Consider the following 16,762-nt stretch of genomic DNA (forward strand, 5'->3'; position numbering starts at 1 on the left):
AAAGGGAACGGAAAGGGGGGAGGCGTGTTAGGCGTTGGAGTTGCCTCGCAGTCAGAACTGCAGGCTTCACTTGTTTGTAGCTTTTAAATATCCAAATGGGACATGTGTCGGAATTGCCAAGACCTCTCCAGCGTCGATGCTTGCTCCATAATATGATATGCATGTGCCCATGGCATGCAGCGTCAGGTAGGCATACATAGTGCTGTCTGTCTCATGGGCATATGGGACTGACTGGTTGATTGTGAATGCATGTCAAGTCTTGCGATTCTTTACTCTATACGAAAACACACATACAAACAAGAAAATGCTCTGCTCAACTTGGCATCGTCACTCCAAACCAGGGGAGGAGGACCAACGCCGGGGAAAGCAAGACGAGATGAGCCGCCGACATAAACCATGTTCTGACTACTATAGCCGTATGACATATTTGTTGTGTTTTGTTTGTGCCTTGAAACTCCGAGCGCCCGCCATGGAACTGAAAACAGATTCGACCATCCGCTTACTGAAAGTCATCGTCATCTTCGCCAGCTTTCTTGCCGTCGCCGGCACCCTCCTTGCGTATGGGAATCTTTATGCCCTGCGTTGCGAAACACTTACTCAAGGGGGTGCTCTCGCAGACACCGGGAAACTTCTTGGCCGAGAAGACCTGGAAGACGTCGCTGAAGGTCGAGGCGAGGATCGGCGCGGTTCCTTGGTTCACTAGCGAGCCGTCTGCCGAGGACTGATCGGGGGGCCTGGCGACATTGACAAATGAGAAGCGCAGCCTGTGTAACCACTGTCAATGAAAACCCATATGAAAGTAGTAAAGTAAAAAATGAAAAAATGAAGAAAAACTCTTAAGCGGCCCCTTGAGGGGTTTCACGTTGAGGCGCTTACCTAAAGTGACCCTCAGTCCTCACGCTCAAATCCTGCATGATAAACCAGATTCCAACGTGGTCTTCCACGTCATTGAGCTTGAATGCACTCGACGCCGTGCTCCCGATGAGGTTTCTGGTAAACATGCCCTGCGGCTGGCTAGCGGCCATGGACAGAGACTGGCGGTGAGCGCCGTACGCCATGTCGGCCTGCGAGGGCACAGGCGCCGGGTTTGCATGCTGGGGAAAGTATTGAGTCGGGGGAGCAAACTGGGGGTTTGATGACTGGTAGGCAGCTGCGCAGGCAGTCAGTACTCCGTAGTGCTGCATGCGCTTCCTTTCTCCATCGGGCAACTCACGCTGGTAGCTCGATCCAGAAGGCATACCGTAGCCCGGCATCATATGCTGCTGTGGCGGAGGAGGCTGCTGTTGGGCGTAGCCCATGGGCGCGGAGCCGTAGCTCGGCATCATCTGGGAATAAGCCTGCATGGGCTGGGCGGGCGCTTGACCCTCCTCCCGTAAGGCCGAGTACGAAAAGGGCTGGGTGGTCGATATTGAGGCCGTGTTAGATGAGTGCCTCACAAGATTCACCTCTGAGGTACCGTCCTCGGACCACAGATCCACCTGGATCACGTAGAAGGTCGAGTCGATATCGCTAACGAGTCAGGATCAGCGCCAAGGCCCGGGGTGACATTCCACAAAGCTTTCAAGTCGCACGTACTTGGGGTTAATCTCTTGACCGGTCTTGGCGTCTCTTACGACGACCTTGATACAAGGCGGAGGGGTGATGGGGCGCCGGTCCTGTTTTGGTATTTTATTAGCCACCAAGTTGTACCAGGTGTCGATGAACGGCGGAGAGCGAGCAGGCTCACCTTATCGCCAAAGCCGCACATGCGGGCTCGCTGGGGTTGCTGCATCACGACAAGTCTGGCAGCCACCACGTCAGTCCGGTCGCCTCATCAAAAAGTGTGACGGGGGTGGCGTACTCGTATTTCCTACCTATATCATCGGTCTTTGACATGGGGGCGGGCACGGCGTTCTGAACGGCCTGCTGGCCTGGCGCGCCCGAGGATGCGCTGGGGGCAGCCGACTGATGATGTTGAAGGGGCATTCCGTTGGGCGGCATGTTCGAGTTGGAAGGCAAGGGCGCGGGTGCCGGGTATCCCATAGGAGGGAGCTGAGGCATCTGGCTCGAAGGATGTTGGTGATGTTGGGGAGCGGCCTGGTGGTGTTGCTGAGGCGGAGGAGGAGGAGGAAGATGGCTGTAGGGACCAGGGGCCATGTGGTGGTAACCGCCTGGGGCTGGGTGATGCTGATCGTAATTCATGGCTTGGGGAATCTTGGTTGCGACAAGACTTGTCCCGTGGTGGCGGTCGTGATGTCTCCCGTCGCGGAGTAGAGGTGGTGGCGAGCTGCAGATAAGGATGGCACACGAGATTAGCAAGGAGGCCGCAAAGAGAAGCGCGGAACGGGAAAGTGTTTGCGCGGGCACGAGATGAGAGAGGATGGGGGGGGAGCGAACGGTACCTTTTCTCGATCGACAACCAGATGGAATGAAGAGCTGGGACGGCAGTAGTAAGGATCAGTAAGAGTCGGGTCAGGCTGGGTTCATATAGCAGCACAATGGTGCTTTTGGGTTTCGGAGACAAGACGCTCGACCTTTTGCACGGTACCGTGGTAAGCAATGGCGAGGTAATAAGGTATTGTGCAGACAAGGTAGGTAGGTTGTAGACAGAGAGGCGCGAAAGCTGAGCAAGCCACTCAAGTTGTGCAATTGAGCGTGTGTGACATGGGGGGGGGGGGGGGGGGGCAGGCAGTCTTGGGAAGCGGAGGAGGGGAGAGGGGAAGGATTGGATGCGTTAGAGTCCAAAGGGACGACACTGGTAACTGGCAACTGGGGGGTGCGCGTTAAAAGGTGGATATGCGAATAGCCCGTGTGTACCGTGAGAGCGGCCGCGGGTGGTTCTTGGGTGGAAACATACATGGTGACTGTGGAAGGATGGCAGGCACATCGGGTGGATGGTGGTACGTGCGTGCTATACCGCACCAAGCCGCGGCATAATAGAGAAGGAGCGCATTCATCCATCCATCCATCCATACGGAGTACATACATGCATACATGCATACGTACCTAGTAGGTAGGTAGACACCATCCGTACCTTCCTTGCCTTGCGTATCCATACATGCGCACGCGCGTACACTACCTACACGTTTATCTGTATACAACCTACCTAGGTACCTATCTATCTACCCAACTTACCTACCTACCTAATTTGGGCATACACGCAGACTTCTATTCCCGACCGGCACAGCAGAGTTAGAGGCGGAGCGGAGAGCCTGGATGCATGCATGTCGCGACGGGAGCCACAACCCCAGCGTCCCTCAGAACAAGCAATTTCTTACACGGCATCCCACCCATACCTAGGTGCCTACCAAAGCCAGAGAACAGGGACTGTTCTTTTTGGCAATTAGCCAGTCCCAAATATTCGAACCTCGTCTCGTCCTTCCCTACGCCACCATTTCACGGGCAAACAGCAAACACCCGCTTCCCAAACGTAGACGGCAGGCCACGCGGAGTTTCTTTTTTGGGGCGAGATTACCGCCGTGCCTGCTGCTGTGGCTGGGCTTGGCATGGCCGGCAGCAGCAAATGCAGTGCAAGTGCAAATCCTCGCCTGGCGGCTGCTGGCTGCTGTCTGCTTGCTGGCTGCTGCTCTGTCTCGTCTCCTCGTGCTTCTTTGTGTTGCAGCCGCGGTGGGTACTGGGACATGTGTGATGCGCGAGACTGGAGTTTGGGACTGTCTGCACCGCACCTAAGGATGGATCCCGTCGAATGCTGGATCCGATTGCTAATCTCCATTGGCTTCCTCATCCGCCGCCTTCTTGCGCCTCGCCTCCCTCCCCCCTCTTCACCGTCGCTAGCAGGGAAGTCGACTTTTTTTTTTTTTTTTTGAAGGGGGGCATGCATGCGCCGTGCTGTATTGCGCGCGCCGCCGCCCTGTTCCTGGAGACTTGGTGCGGTGCAGGGGCCAGCAGCCCAGACGGACCTCGTTACGTGCATTCATTTATGAATCCTCCTCGCTCGCTGACTTGCTTGTCTGCATCGCCGCCCTGAGAACATGGGCTGCCAGTAGCCATTTCAAATCATCGTCCCTTTTTTATTTGCTCTGCAGATGACACAACTCGCCCCGTGTACTAGTGTAGTAATGTACGACACCGCACATGGCACCTCACTCCGCATGTCGTGTACGAATACCTACAGATAGTCACCCTTCCTCCCCTTCTCCCCCCCCCTCCCCCAAAAACACCTAACGGCTTCGCCATAAGTTGCCATCTCGACGTGGTCTTGTCCAAAACGTGTCTCACTTTCGACGCTGACTTGGAGACAACTGCGTTTTGTCTTGGACGCACCACGAAACCAGACATTCCTCTTCGTCATCCGTCCTGTCCAAACCGCCACCCCCCCGTTCCCGACACTCCGGTCCTCGACCCAACCCGCGCATAACCAGCCATTGACACCATGTCCGCGCGCTCTATGCCAAACCATTCCCCCGGCGCCAGCGAAGGATGACGGGACATCGAACAAACATACCCACCTACCGCATCCATCATTCCAGCTGCAGCTCCTGTCTCCGAAACGGGGCCGACCGGTCCATCAGAAGCCCACTCGCTGTCTTCCGCGCCGCCCTCCCCTCCGTCGCTGCGCCTATCCATATTGCATATCCGTACCCTTGTATCCTGGGGGCCTTACGAGTCGTTTTCTCGGTACCGCCCTCTTCTTTCTTCTTTTGCCCCAGCAAACTGTCTGGCTCGGACTTGTCGGGTGGCTATGATGTGTGCCGCGGAAAGGCCTCATCTCCCGATGGCACAGAGTCCAACCCCCCCCCCCCCCGACGCAACCCTGATTGTCGGCAATTGCATCATCTCCACCCGCTATGCTCGTCCATCGAATGGGCGAGCTCCGCTGGGCCCCATGCCTTTAGTCAACGACGCTGGAAATGAAACCGGGCCTGCTCGTTGTCCTGGTGCGCATTATACCGGTGATCCTACCAGCTTAACCCACGTATAGCCACCCTCGGGAGCCGTTTTTGGTCGCATGTCGCATGTCGCATTTGAATTTTCTTCTACCTTGCTCATGTGCTCCCGAGCTCTCGTTCAGGGATGGCCAGACCATCCACGCTTTGGAATGCTGTTCTGCATGATCTCTGCCATTTCCCCTGGAGCACTTGCTTTTCGATACGCAAAGGTCTCGGCCGGCCAGCAGTGGTTTCCAGAGAGCTGATCGGCCGTGTTGGCACAATGTCGGTCTGCCACGCATGCGATGCCGTGCAAGCCAATAAATCCAGTTTGATAGTCCTCAAAACGCCAATGAATCCTCTGCAGTGACAGATGGCGCCGCGTCATCGGGGTGTGGTATGTGACCCCACGCACGGCGGCCACGCTTTGATGAACCGATAGACACTTTGCATCGATATCACAGGACTGGTACTCTGTACATAGATGTTTATAAGAGTACCGTACATTTGAGGCAAAGGACAGGTCCCAAATGCCAGGCGGCGGCTTCTTCAGGGGTGCTTGCGTTGCCCGGTTCAGCTTTCTGCCTCCATGTATGCCAGGGAGTGTTGCGCTATTTTATGCTACCATCGCTAGGCATGCACAACACGCTGCTAACCGTCCACGAAGAACCAACGAACCAAAGGCAAAGTCTACACCAGTACGGGGGTAGAGTACCCGTCGAGGCCAGCTCAGATGGATGCTTCTACCCAGACCGCCAGCCATTCATCTGAAGATGAGATGGCAGACTTCACCGGCCCCGCACCCCTTTATGGTACCGAAGTTTGAGGAGCCGCCTTGTCCGTGGTCATTGCCCCTCTAAGGACCAGAGAGAGGCAGAAGACTTCAGCAGCTACAGCGTCCGCGCGTCATCCCGGATGCCATTCAGATAAACACGTAACCACGGCCAGCAGTGATCATTCCCAACGGCATAACAGTCCTTTTAGGGCCAAGCCAGGTGCCGATAAGAGCCAAGAATCGACGCCCTCCAAATCTTGAAGTCGTCGCTCTTGGGGTACAGCAAGGCCTTCCCAGCCAAGGCCCTGCGAGACGCGCGGATGCCGGTGGTGTCGCCGGACGAGCTCGCACAGGGTCGGTCTCAGCCAATACCGGACGCCGAAGGCAAAGTTAGCGGTCCGAATTGTCGTAAGGGCGTCCTAGCGTGTGTGATATGGAGCTCTCTCGGGGGGGGGAGACAGGAAATCTTCGAGGTCCAGTGGAAGGACTTGGTGGTCCATCTTCTGAAGGCCGCCATGTCTTCTGCTTGGCCCAATGTCCTTCATGGTATTGAAATAGAAAGGAGACCTCATCTCCTCACTGATCTCGCCTTTGCAGTCCGTCGAAAGAGACGACCGAACTGCAGCACCGCCGTTTAGGTAAGCCCCGGGCTAAGGGTTGGCAATATTGACTGTGAAGGTGTAGTCGTCTGTGACTTTGTGACGTGCTGGTCGACCTATAGCATGGCTATAGGTCCGTCTGCCACCCTCGTTGTCTGTCTCCCTGGTCTCTTTGATAATGGAGACATCCGGTATGCCATCAATCTCGCCATAGAGGAAGTTGCAGCCGGCCGCAGCGTAGTCCCGACCGACCTGTTGTCGCGTTTCGGGTGGTAACGCAACATATTCATGTAGGTCCTCTGCTTGTGGTTTCGGGCCAGTTGCAGTACGGCGCAGATTCTTCTGCGCGCATGCCGTGGATGATGTCGTCATACATGATGAGGCCGGCGTTCTCTCTGCGATCCGCCTCGGCGGAGGTGCCGCCGCCCGAGCTGTGACTTTCACGTGAGGAGCCCAGCGTCACTTCGACGCCGGTAATGAGACTGTGTTCCCGCTTGACACGCCAAGTTCCGCGATCGGCCGAACGGGGCTGCTGTCGGTGGTGGGCTAAAGGGGGAAGGGGGAGGGAGGTAAATGAGACAGGACGCGGGCCGGTCTCATGCGATTGAGGCGGTCCGACCTTGGGCCGTTTTGGGTGTGCGCGTCGTTAACAGGAACGGGTGACGGCGGCGCATGTCGGTTGGCACGATGCTCCGAACGTCTTTTGGAAGGGTGTTCGTAGCGGCGTCGAAGGAAATCCAAACACGAAATCGGATGCGCGTCACCCGCCCACTCACGACCAACCATCGGAGCGGGTGCAGATTCGCAGGCAGCCGGGCAAGACTTGGACAAGGGCCGAGAACGGCGGGGGGGGCGAGGGGACATGGACAAAGTAAGTTCAGAAAAGATACGGGCTAGTTTAGCTTTCGCAGCCGCCTGGATCTCCCGTTAGTCCCCAATATACCCGAACGGTCGGCGGCGGTCACGAGGAGGGCCAATCAACTTTGCAGCACAGGCCGTTCTAGGATACATAAACGTCTATTTTTCAAGGTTCATGGGATGGCGTTTTTTGACCCCATCACGAGGCGGAGTGTGCAGAATGTCGATTCTTACCGCTCGGCGAGCTCTTGCAAGGCCCCCCTCTCTCTGTCTCCTTTATAGAAGACTGGGGTTGCGTCGAAACGCAAGCCTGTGACTGGCCAGTGCCCGTTGGCAGGACTCATCATTACGTACGATCAACACGACGTTCATTAACATCTAGGAAAATCCGGGGTACGGGATGGACCTATATTCCTGTACATCGGATGGGGCTTTCTGCACGATCCAACACCAGTGGGCAATTGGGCCGGCGGTGGCTTGGACGAGGGCAGGACGGGAGCCGGCTGGCAACGGCATCTTGGTCGGTGTCCTCTCACCAGAGGCTGGTCTGCTTTGCGCGAGTAAGCCACGAACTCGCGACATTCGTGCCGGACAAACAGCAGTGAGAATGCGGGATCCTGAGAGAAACAAGGCGAGGCCGGTGGACGCCAGGGAGCCTACCTAGGGAGGAAGTTGCAAGGCAGCCACCGGCGCGGACCGAGAAAATCTAGGTGGGAAAGAAAGAAAAGAAAAGAAAAAAAAACATTACAGCCCTCTCTGGCGCTGGGAAATTCGCGCAACGCCAAGAGCGCTTGCGGGGTTTCCGCTGCCTTGAAACAAACCATCTAATTCCCATAGGGGAAGGACTTGGATTGTCGAAAATGCCGTCTAAGAAGACGTGGGTTACTCGCTGGCTGTCAGTCATCATGCGGTCTTGAATTCATTCCGGTGAGGTCACAAGCTCATCGGACCAAGCCGTGGCCGAGACCACCCCTGCACGGGTGAGAAAAGCAAGCAGGCAATCCGGGGTAGAGTGGTCGCCTTGCCATTCGCCGCTGAATCCAGACCGCCAACCAACTACACACAAGTTCGAAAACCGACGTCGATTGATGGTTGAGCCAGCCTCTTTCTAACGGTCGTTTGTTGGCTCGGTTCCCTTCACACCGGATTTTGCCGCTTTCTCTTGACAATTATCCAATGGGGGAAGAAGAAGAAAAAAAAAGGGCAAAAACGCCATTGCTAAGTCGCCGATGGCGAAATCCGAGAAACCACTCCCTTCCCCTTCTCTTTTCTGTGTTTGTCATGGGCCAAAATGGAACGGGTTGGAAGATTTCAATCAAGTGACACAAGCGCCAGGGAATGACACCACCTTGAACCTTGCCTATCCCAGGCAAGAGCCGGTCAGGGACCTGGGGGGAGGGCGGACCTTTCGGGAAAGGGAAGGGAGAAATGTGGTGTTTTCCACTGGATCTCATGTTTTCATTACGTTTCTCAATGGAGCCCTCCCCCCAATGGCTTTCACCCAAACAGAGTTGCAACGCTGCCACAACGCCTCGAAGCTCCCAACACAATTGGGGGGGGGAACGACAGAGTCCGCCCCCCCCCCCCCCCCCATTCAAAGATCTCCTCCGTTTCTCTCTTGCCGGGTCAAGCGCGAGCCGTCGCGGTTGGAGCGCAGTAGGTAGGTAGCTAAGGTGTAGCCTAGGTATCCACATTGAAGAGAAGAAAAAAAAAAGTTGGAAAAGCCCACATCCGCAAACCTGTAAGGCCGAGCGTCGGTCAGTCACTTCACTGAGCCAGACGATTCCCCCGGCCCCCCCAATGGCGCGTATGTGGAGAAGAGAAAAAGGCAAGAGCCAAGAGTCTAGTAAGAGGAGAGAGGAAAAACAATAACAAATAAAAAATAAAAAGCTCTGCCTGGCCTTGTGATCACTTTCGATGGCGCACCCTACATTACACTACGTCAGGTTAGATCGGGCCAAGGATCGACTCGCGACGCCATGCTTTGGAAAGGTCGCGCAATAGCTGCTTGCGGCCAGATCCCCTCGAATCCCACCCCTCCCATCCTTGTTCGAGCTGTAGCTTAAAGCAGAGACAGGCAGGTGTTGTGTCTTTTCTGCCGTTTCCTATTTAACTCCTTTGTCCCGCCTGCTTCCCGTCTGCCTCCTCCTGATCCTTCCATCTGCTGTTGGCCAAAGCTTGACTCACAACTCCAACACCGGACGAGACTCTCCTTCAGACCAAAGTGGCAAGGACAACATCCGTCACTTACTCTTCCCAGTGGTCTATCTCTTCTGCATTTTCCAGCGTATTCTGCGTTGCCTCTCGACTCCAAAATTCAGACTCACGACAATTACACGACCGCGTCCTTTCACGGTCTGGAGACAAAACTCGCATAAACAGACGATAGTTACCCAATTAAAAAAAACCAATCACAATGCTTGCTTCCAGTGGCCGAGGTGGCGCCGGTAACATGACCGAGAACTCGCCCAAAATCACCCCAGAGGACCTCGAAACGCCAACCCTCAAGACCTCAGTCGTCACGACAGGGAGGGGAGGATCTGGAAACATGGCCAAGAACTCCGATCCTTATGAGACTCGTCTTCGTCAAGACGTTGAGGCGTGAGTTCACCACCCCTTCTCGGGCTCGAGACGACGAAACTGACCACCCTTTCCTAATGCAGTGTTCCCCGCCGCGACAGTGGCGGCGCAACCCACTATGGCAGAGGGGGAGCCAATGTCTTCAAGGATTCCCCAGAGGAAGAGGCGGCCGCTCGCAAGGCCGGGGCCGAGGGTGCGGGCACCGTCGACGACGACGAGCAGCCTGCGCTCCGCAAGAGCCCGTCTCCCGGGGACAAGGGCAACAATGGCCTGGCTGCCAAGGGCAAGCAGTGGCTCAACAACCTTACCAAGAAGGCTTGAGGGTCCTCTTGTGTTTGCCTGAACCCCCGGAAACAAATTCATGCCGATATTATGCACGCTCCTGGACCCAGCACCCGACTTGCTACGAGGCCGGTTCTTCAAAGTGCTAAGAGGCGGCCCTTGGGAGCTGTGCGGATTGTGCTCTTTTTCTTCTTTATTCTCCCGAGACGGTATGGGCTCGGGAACCGGGTAACCGAACGTCACCGAGGCTTCGGTGACAGACGGCTGGGATTCCCCTACGGCGTTCTTTGGAAGCGTGGTTGAAAACGTTGGAAACGATACAAATTTTTTTAAAAAGTTTTCGATACCATATTTGGCGATATAAGGGCTACGGCGAGTAAGGGGGGGAAAAGTACATCATGGAATTCATCAACTCTTAATCATCCACGCTCGCTAAGCGCCGCTCGAGTCCGGTACGTAGACGTGGTGATGGTCCTCATTGGCCAGGTCCAACCAACGTGCGAGACACCGGGCATGCAGACAGTCTTGGTCCGGATGAAACTGTCCGTCTTTCTCAGTAGGTTATCACTATTTTTATTGGGGATTCTGCCCGACAGGCTTTTCAAGGTTGAGATGTCATGTTCCAATATTCGCGCCCGTCTCTAGCAAGACACTGAGAGATTTTTGAGACCATATCACCCCATTTCTCTCCTCTTTTTTTTTTGATGCACCTGTATGGGTATTCCGTTGACATTCGACGATGCATGCCTTTTTCATAGCCCCGTAGTCCTACACTCCAAACCCAGACAATCGGTTGTCCTCCCAGCCTAGTTGCCTGCCAAACGGTGAATCTCCGACAGGTAAAACCTGAGGTCCTCGGGGTTGACACCGGGGGTGATGCCTAATGCAATGTCAGTCAAAATTGCTCGCCATGTCTCTCCACCGGATTAGGAATGGGACGCATAGGCTTACCGTGGCCAAGGTTGGCAATCCAGCCCTTCTTGCCACCGCCGAAACCCTTGACCATCACCTCAACAGCCTTCGTCATGGCCTCGTGGGTGCCGTACAAGACACCCGGGTCGGCATTGCCCTGGAAGGTGATGCGCCTGTCGCCGCGGATCTTGACAGCGTCGGCGGGGTCCTGGAGCCAGTCGAGGCCGACGACGTCGTAGCCAATGTCAATGACGGAGTCCAGGGCGTGCCAGGCGCCCTTGGGGAACACCGTCATGGGCACGCGCTCGAGGTTCATCTCGGCGAGCTTCTTAGGCAGGTTAGCGGAAATGTACGCCAGGTACGGCTCGCTGAACTCCTTGAAGGCCTCGGGGCCGAGCTCGCCGGCCCACGAGTCGAAGACCATGACAAGCTGGGCGCCGGCCTTGACCTGCAGGGCGAGGTACTCGACGCAGACCTCTGCGATCTTTTGCAGGAGCTTCTTGGACTCCTCTGGGTGACGATAGATCCACCTCTTGCTCTGCATGAAGAGCTTGGTGCCGCCGCCCTCGACCATGTAGCAGAAGAGGGTCCAGGGAGCACCGCAGAAGCCGATGAGGGGCACGCGGCCGGCGAGCTTCTTGCGGGTGAGGGTGATGGCCTTGTAGACATAGTCGAGCTCGGCGGCGACGTCGACGGACTTGCCCAGAACCTTTTCGTACTGACCGTCGTCGGGGGCGCTGAGCGGGTCGGGGAAGTGAGGGCCCTTCTTGTCGACCATCTCGACCGTCATGCCGAGAGCCTGGGGCACGACCAGGATATCGGAGAAGATGATGGCGGCATCAAGGAGGCCGGCGAAGCGCTCGATGGGCTGCAGGGTGAGGGTGCTGGCGACCTCGGGGTCACGGCAGCAGGCGAAGAAATCGCGGTTGCCCTTGGCCTCGTGGTACTCGGGGAGGTAGCGGCCGGCTGTTATGAGGTGGCGAAGCAATATGTCAGGAGGCTGTTCTTGTGTTCATGTCCTATTCATTGGATGAAGAGGGAGGTAGGATCATTACCTTGACGCATGATCCAGCATGGCGGGCGCTCGACCGTCTCGCCTGGACCGATGTTAGCATGTGCACGGGATTATTGCAACGTTTGAGGCTCTTAGAATATGGAAACGAGGCATACCTCTTGCCGCCCGCAGGAGCAGATCATTCTTCAATGGCTCAAATGTCAATTCCATTTTGTCGGCCTGCTGTGAGAATATGTTGTGGAATGCCGATGCTGGAGGTGCCGGTACGTGCGGAACGCACAAATGCAGGATGCCCCGCGGCTCGCCTGCTGGAAACCCCCGCCAAAGCTCACCGTCCATCATTGGTGCTTGCAAGCTCCTTCTGAGCTTGGCACCAGCCACAGTGAGGCTTGACAAAGCGCCCTATGGATAGAAGTGGGCCCTGCAATCCCAAAGCTCTTTCGACCTGGCAGATTGTCGCTCCATCACCAAACAGCAATCTAGGCGCCTCCCATCGAATCAAACCGAGCCAATTGGCAATCAACAACCGCGGTCCAACTGGGTAGCCATTGCCAGGTTCAACACTTCAACGAACAATGGCATAGGTTGATGTCGCGGATAACTGATAACTTCTCGCCCGGGTTGCCATTCGACCGACCGCCTTCGCGATCTGCTCCCGATGCCGCCGTCACGTCCTACCGCGCGCTGCTGCCGAGCAGTCCAGCAACAGATTGGGGCACCACTAGACAACATATGGATCACGGACGGCGTGCTGGCGAGTGCCTTTGAGCGCTATTGCCATGTATCACGACTCGCGAGGCGGAAGTCGAGCTCCGTGCCCGGCCCGCTGGAAAACAGGAGACGACTGGGCAAGCGAAGGATGACGGACATGCACATAAACAGTCAGCCGACACTGCCTCCTTGGGCAATCGAATTCTTGCCTGACTTGAGGCAGTGGACCTGGCAGCCGCCAACAAAACGATCATCGGAAGAGAACATGGTTCTACCGAGCCAGCAACGCCAGTTCGTGCCGTGGGGGATCTCGAGGTGGTGGACGAACAAGGTTGAGCGACAACAGGAGGAATCCGATACAACTGCGGTCGAGAACCAGCCTGAAATCGAATTTCGCAACCGGCTCGCCAAAGCCCGAGCAGCCGTTGCGGCTTCTACCTCGAACGCGATCAGTCCGGCATATTTCAACTTCATCGGGGGTTTGCAACATGACATCGAATTGGGCATACTGGACCCCGAGATGGTGAACATAGCTGTATCGACCTTTCCGTCATCCTTGGTCGGCACAGGTGTCGACGGCGAAGTGGTCAATGCTTCCACCGAGATGTTTCTTTCGGCCGTTGTCAACGGAATCGCATCTTCCAAGGTTTTTGGACCGACAGAGTTTGACGCGAGCCTTTGGAACCTAGTGCTGCGCCAGATCTCCCAATTGCCCGCCAACGACGCTACGACTCTTCTATTCAAGACTACCCTAGATGCGATCCCCCTCCACCATGTCGACGATGTCCACGAGGATATTATTGCTGCAGTGCAAAAACTAGCTGTGTGTCATTCGCCGGAAGACGGACGGGCCGCGGACATTGGCGCTGCGTTCCACCGTTTATCGCCTGCCGACCATGGCGTGCTACTCGACAAGATGGAAACCGCGGTCTATGAAGGTTCGGCAGCCTTTGAGGAGGAGCCCCGCCAAAAGCTTCGCTTCCTTTGGCTGCAAATCTTGGCCCACATGCCGCATGTTAACACTGACTACCTTTTGGACGCATGCGTCAGGTCTGCCTACTTTGACCGCAAGGAGCTCAGCGTCGACCGAGATCTCAGCCGACTACTCATCCAGCAATGGACTAGCCGCGGGTATCTGTGGTACCACAAAATAGTCGAGGAGAGGTGGGATCGCGATTCTTCCTGCCACGCAGAATTGAATTTCGCGTCGCTGGTTGCCCACATTTCCTTTTGGGAGCCGGCAGGTCACAGGGAAAACCGACGTGTGGCGCTCCTGATGAGCTTGTTCAAGGCGCTGAGACGGTTGGACCGTGAGAAGGTGCTTATGGCTTCACTGCAACGCTACTGCAAGGCTAAGAAGAAGCTATCAATTCTGCCGTTTAGGAATCTCGCCATGGCCAGTTGCGACTACAAGATCGCTCTCGAGATATTCATGTTACTGGACGATCACAGGGCCAAGTTGAAACGTAGCCTCGCAAAGCAGTGGGCCTGGACGGACTGGGCTACGGATCATATCAAGTCTATGATCGAAGACGATTCTATCAGCCCCGCTTTCGTCTGGAAGGTGGTCAACTGCGGCGTCAGAAGGGGCTTCCTGAATAAAGTGCAGGAACAGATATATATGAAGAGGAGGGCGAGGCTGATGGAGGACATGGCGTTGTGGTTCTCGAAGAAGTACCATCGAACGGACGCCAAGGCACTACGGCAAGTGTGCTTATGCATCGGTTGGCTCCGCGGGCACAACATCGCGCTGTCACATAAGTCCCTTGTGGCGGTGTTGACGGTGGTCTCAAGGGAGCTCAAAAGGGGCGAGCGTGGACGGACTCGTCGTCTATTCTGGCTCGTGAATCTCGTGGAACAATATCAGGGCCCTGAGGAGCGACGGGCTGTCGCAAAAGTGCTCGAGCGGTGGAGAAGAGCCAACGCGGACCTGTCTGTATGCGGTGTTGATGCGTCAAGCCGATGAGCGGGCTCCAAGTTGAACAGAGCAGGGTCTCGTTAGAGAATGGGACACACGAAATGAATACATGACATCCTTTGGCCAAGCAGTGAAAGGAGATAAAAAATCGACTGTGAGACGGTGAGACATGAGGCCTTGGGCATCGACCTTTAGCGGCGCAAATCATGGCGCTGGCGCCTGCGGTGTTTTGTGTGCCTGAAGGGAGAGAGAGAGGAGGGATGATGATTGGCGATGCGCGAGAGGCGCTAGAGATGCAGAGAGCAACAAAAAATAAGGCGAGCCGGCACGGATCGGGGAGACCCAGGAGCGCCAATGAAGGTCTGCAATGGGGCAGATGCCTGCTTCGGATCCGTGACGGGTGCCCTTTTGTCTCTCGTTTTTGCCACGAGGATGGTGAAAGGAGGGGCCTGGCGGCTGGAATGGAGCAGAAGACGCCGCGGAATACACGACCACATCCAAACGGATTTACAGTTTTGCTCTCGGCCGCGTCCGAAGGTGAGTCAAGGTGACAAGGTGAAGCCAACCCAGGCCGCATGCGTCCGAGTCGAGGGTCATTCTCTCGGAAGACGGATCGAATTGCTCTTTGTCTGCCTGCCGCGCCCTGATGAATGAGACATGGCCTTCCCGGTCCTCAAGACTGTCGGGGGAGGTTGTGGCCCGGGTTGGATGTTTCGCTGCCCAACGATTCCACGTGTGTTGCTAGATGTCGCGGACGGCCGAAGATGATGGGGGGCAGGGTTTCTGTCGCTTTGTTGACAACTAGTGATCCATTCCGGAGAGAGAGACCAACCCTCCTCATCTGTGTCCATTGGGTCCGGGAGAACTGGGCCAACGAAAGCGCCTCGTAGCGGATGTGACGAAGAGGGTGTGGGTGGGTGAGGGAAAGCGTAGGTAATGTTGTGTCGTGTACCTACATTCGGCCGCTTCAGACACATCAGGCAGGAGAAGCAGGAGACGAAACAGGATGCATGAAAGCCACGAACCCGCATACCTAGCCGATGACAGTCGGAAACCTCGGGTTGTGGAGACGAGATGAGGACCTGCTCGAAGCTGCTTTTAGATTGTTGTTCGGTGTAAATTGGCGTTGCCACTTGAAGCTCTCGGTTCGTGGTGGTTGGGAATGCGTGGAAGTCCGATGATGGAAGCGGGCCACCGTCCATCGCTAGTGAAGTGGGACGAACCCTGCGGCGCTCATGCAGAGAAACCTACCTGAAATAAACGCGGGCAGGGTCTCATCGATAAGGTATCGCCAAATGACGGGACTCGGACCAACTCATGTCTGGACTGCATCGTAGCATTTTGGGTCTTTGAAGTAGATATTTTTGGCCCATCAAGTGGTAATGGTAGTGGACTCTTCAGGGGGGGGGGGCCAAGTCCACGTAGGCTCCTGCTGCAGCTTGGGAACTAACTGCTCAGCCCAGGCAGACTGCCAACTGGCCGTTCCCCTTCCATCTCGTCTTTGAAATTACGTGCAGGAACGATGGGCAGAGAAAAAGAAAAGATGATGGGAGGCTCCTGGGCCAGTCAGAGGTCAGAAGGTGTAGTCCACATCGGTTCTCGGTCGATGACACCGATGTTAGACTATATTTGTGTACCTACCTGTGCGACCTTAAGAGGGACCGCCATGACACCTCAACAACACCCGTATTCAGACGACAGCTCTGGGCGCATTGGAGGGGGGGCAGCACTGCATTGGGTATTTGCATTCAACGATGCGCGCATCACCGGTTACTAGCCATCGATAAACCCCAGCTCCAAAGGAACCCTACAGATATCTGGTGGCACTTTGTTCCTGTTCACTTCTCTTGATCCAAACACATGCACAAGGCCGACGCCCCCCCCCCCTTCACACCCTTGCCTCCCAAGACGGGATGGTAAAGGATGTAATACGATACGACATGGGCACGGCATGACGGAACGGTATGTGGATAAGACAGCCCAACGCGGCCCGGTTCAGCCCAGAACAGCTTACACAACGATGACAACGGGTACTGACTGTAGTGGACATGGTGGAAGGATGCGGTTGAATGTGCCGACGCCAGAAACGCTTGCACAGTAGCCCTTCTTGCTATCTCTTTAGCCCCTGGACGGGGTAGCAAATGATAGATAGATCTTGGTACAGTCGGGAAGGGCGAAGGACTTGGGTCTGAGGCATTGTCGGCCAGACATTAGCGGAAAGAGGCGGGCTGTTGCTTGATGTTG

The 16,762-nt window shown here is 55.9% G+C and overlaps 5 protein-coding genes across 5 annotated transcripts; 2 read left to right on the forward strand and 3 right to left on the reverse strand.

The window, feature by feature from the left end:
- Positions 1–122: 122 nt before the first annotated feature.
- On the reverse strand, positions 123–2,650 carry LY79DRAFT_532443 (velvet factor-domain-containing protein). Its single transcript, XM_060556294.1, has 6 exons — positions 2,382–2,650; positions 1,841–2,266; positions 1,727–1,781; positions 1,576–1,655; positions 877–1,509; positions 123–764 (listed from the first exon to the last, which is right to left on the reverse strand). The coding sequence occupies exons 2-6, from the start codon at positions 2,179–2,181 to the stop codon at positions 500–502; spliced, it is 1,374 nt and encodes a 457-aa protein (XP_060420559.1). The 5' UTR covers positions 2,182–2,266; positions 2,382–2,650; the 3' UTR covers positions 123–499.
- A 6,505-nt stretch (positions 2,651–9,155) lies between these two features.
- Positions 9,156–10,216, forward strand: LY79DRAFT_5513 (uncharacterized protein). Its single transcript, XM_060557632.1, has 2 exons — positions 9,156–9,701; positions 9,764–10,216. Exons 1-2 carry the CDS (start codon positions 9,517–9,519, stop codon positions 9,999–10,001), a joined length of 423 nt encoding a protein of 140 aa, XP_060420560.1. The 5' UTR covers positions 9,156–9,516; the 3' UTR covers positions 10,002–10,216.
- A 471-nt stretch (positions 10,217–10,687) lies between these two features.
- LY79DRAFT_5499 (uroporphyrinogen decarboxylase) lies at positions 10,688–12,188 on the reverse strand. The gene is made up of 3 exons (XM_060557516.1): positions 11,930–12,188; positions 10,914–11,840; positions 10,688–10,842 (listed from the first exon to the last, which is right to left on the reverse strand). The coding sequence occupies exons 1-3, from the start codon at positions 11,937–11,939 to the stop codon at positions 10,769–10,771; spliced, it is 1,011 nt and encodes a 336-aa protein (XP_060420561.1). The 5' UTR covers positions 11,940–12,188; the 3' UTR covers positions 10,688–10,768.
- Positions 12,189–12,547: 359 nt separating this feature from the next.
- LY79DRAFT_504054 (uncharacterized protein) lies at positions 12,548–14,566 on the forward strand (the record flags this gene model as incomplete). Its single annotated transcript, XM_060553471.1, has 1 exon — positions 12,548–14,566. One exon carries the CDS (start codon positions 12,548–12,550, stop codon positions 14,564–14,566), a length of 2,019 nt encoding a protein of 672 aa, XP_060420562.1.
- A 273-nt stretch (positions 14,567–14,839) lies between these two features.
- On the reverse strand, positions 14,840–16,036 carry LY79DRAFT_5582 (uncharacterized protein). Its single transcript, XM_060558158.1, has one exon. The coding sequence runs from the start codon at positions 15,718–15,720 to the stop codon at positions 15,112–15,114; it is 609 nt and encodes a 202-aa protein (XP_060420563.1). The 5' UTR covers positions 15,721–16,036; the 3' UTR covers positions 14,840–15,111.
- Positions 16,037–16,762: the final 726 nt, after the last annotated feature.

This window comes from Colletotrichum navitas (genome assembly GCF_030913465.1).
Source record: "Colletotrichum navitas strain CBS 125086 chromosome Unknown LY79scaffold_1, whole genome shotgun sequence".
NCBI classification, from domain to species: Eukaryota; Fungi; Ascomycota; class Sordariomycetes; order Glomerellales; family Glomerellaceae; genus Colletotrichum; species Colletotrichum navitas.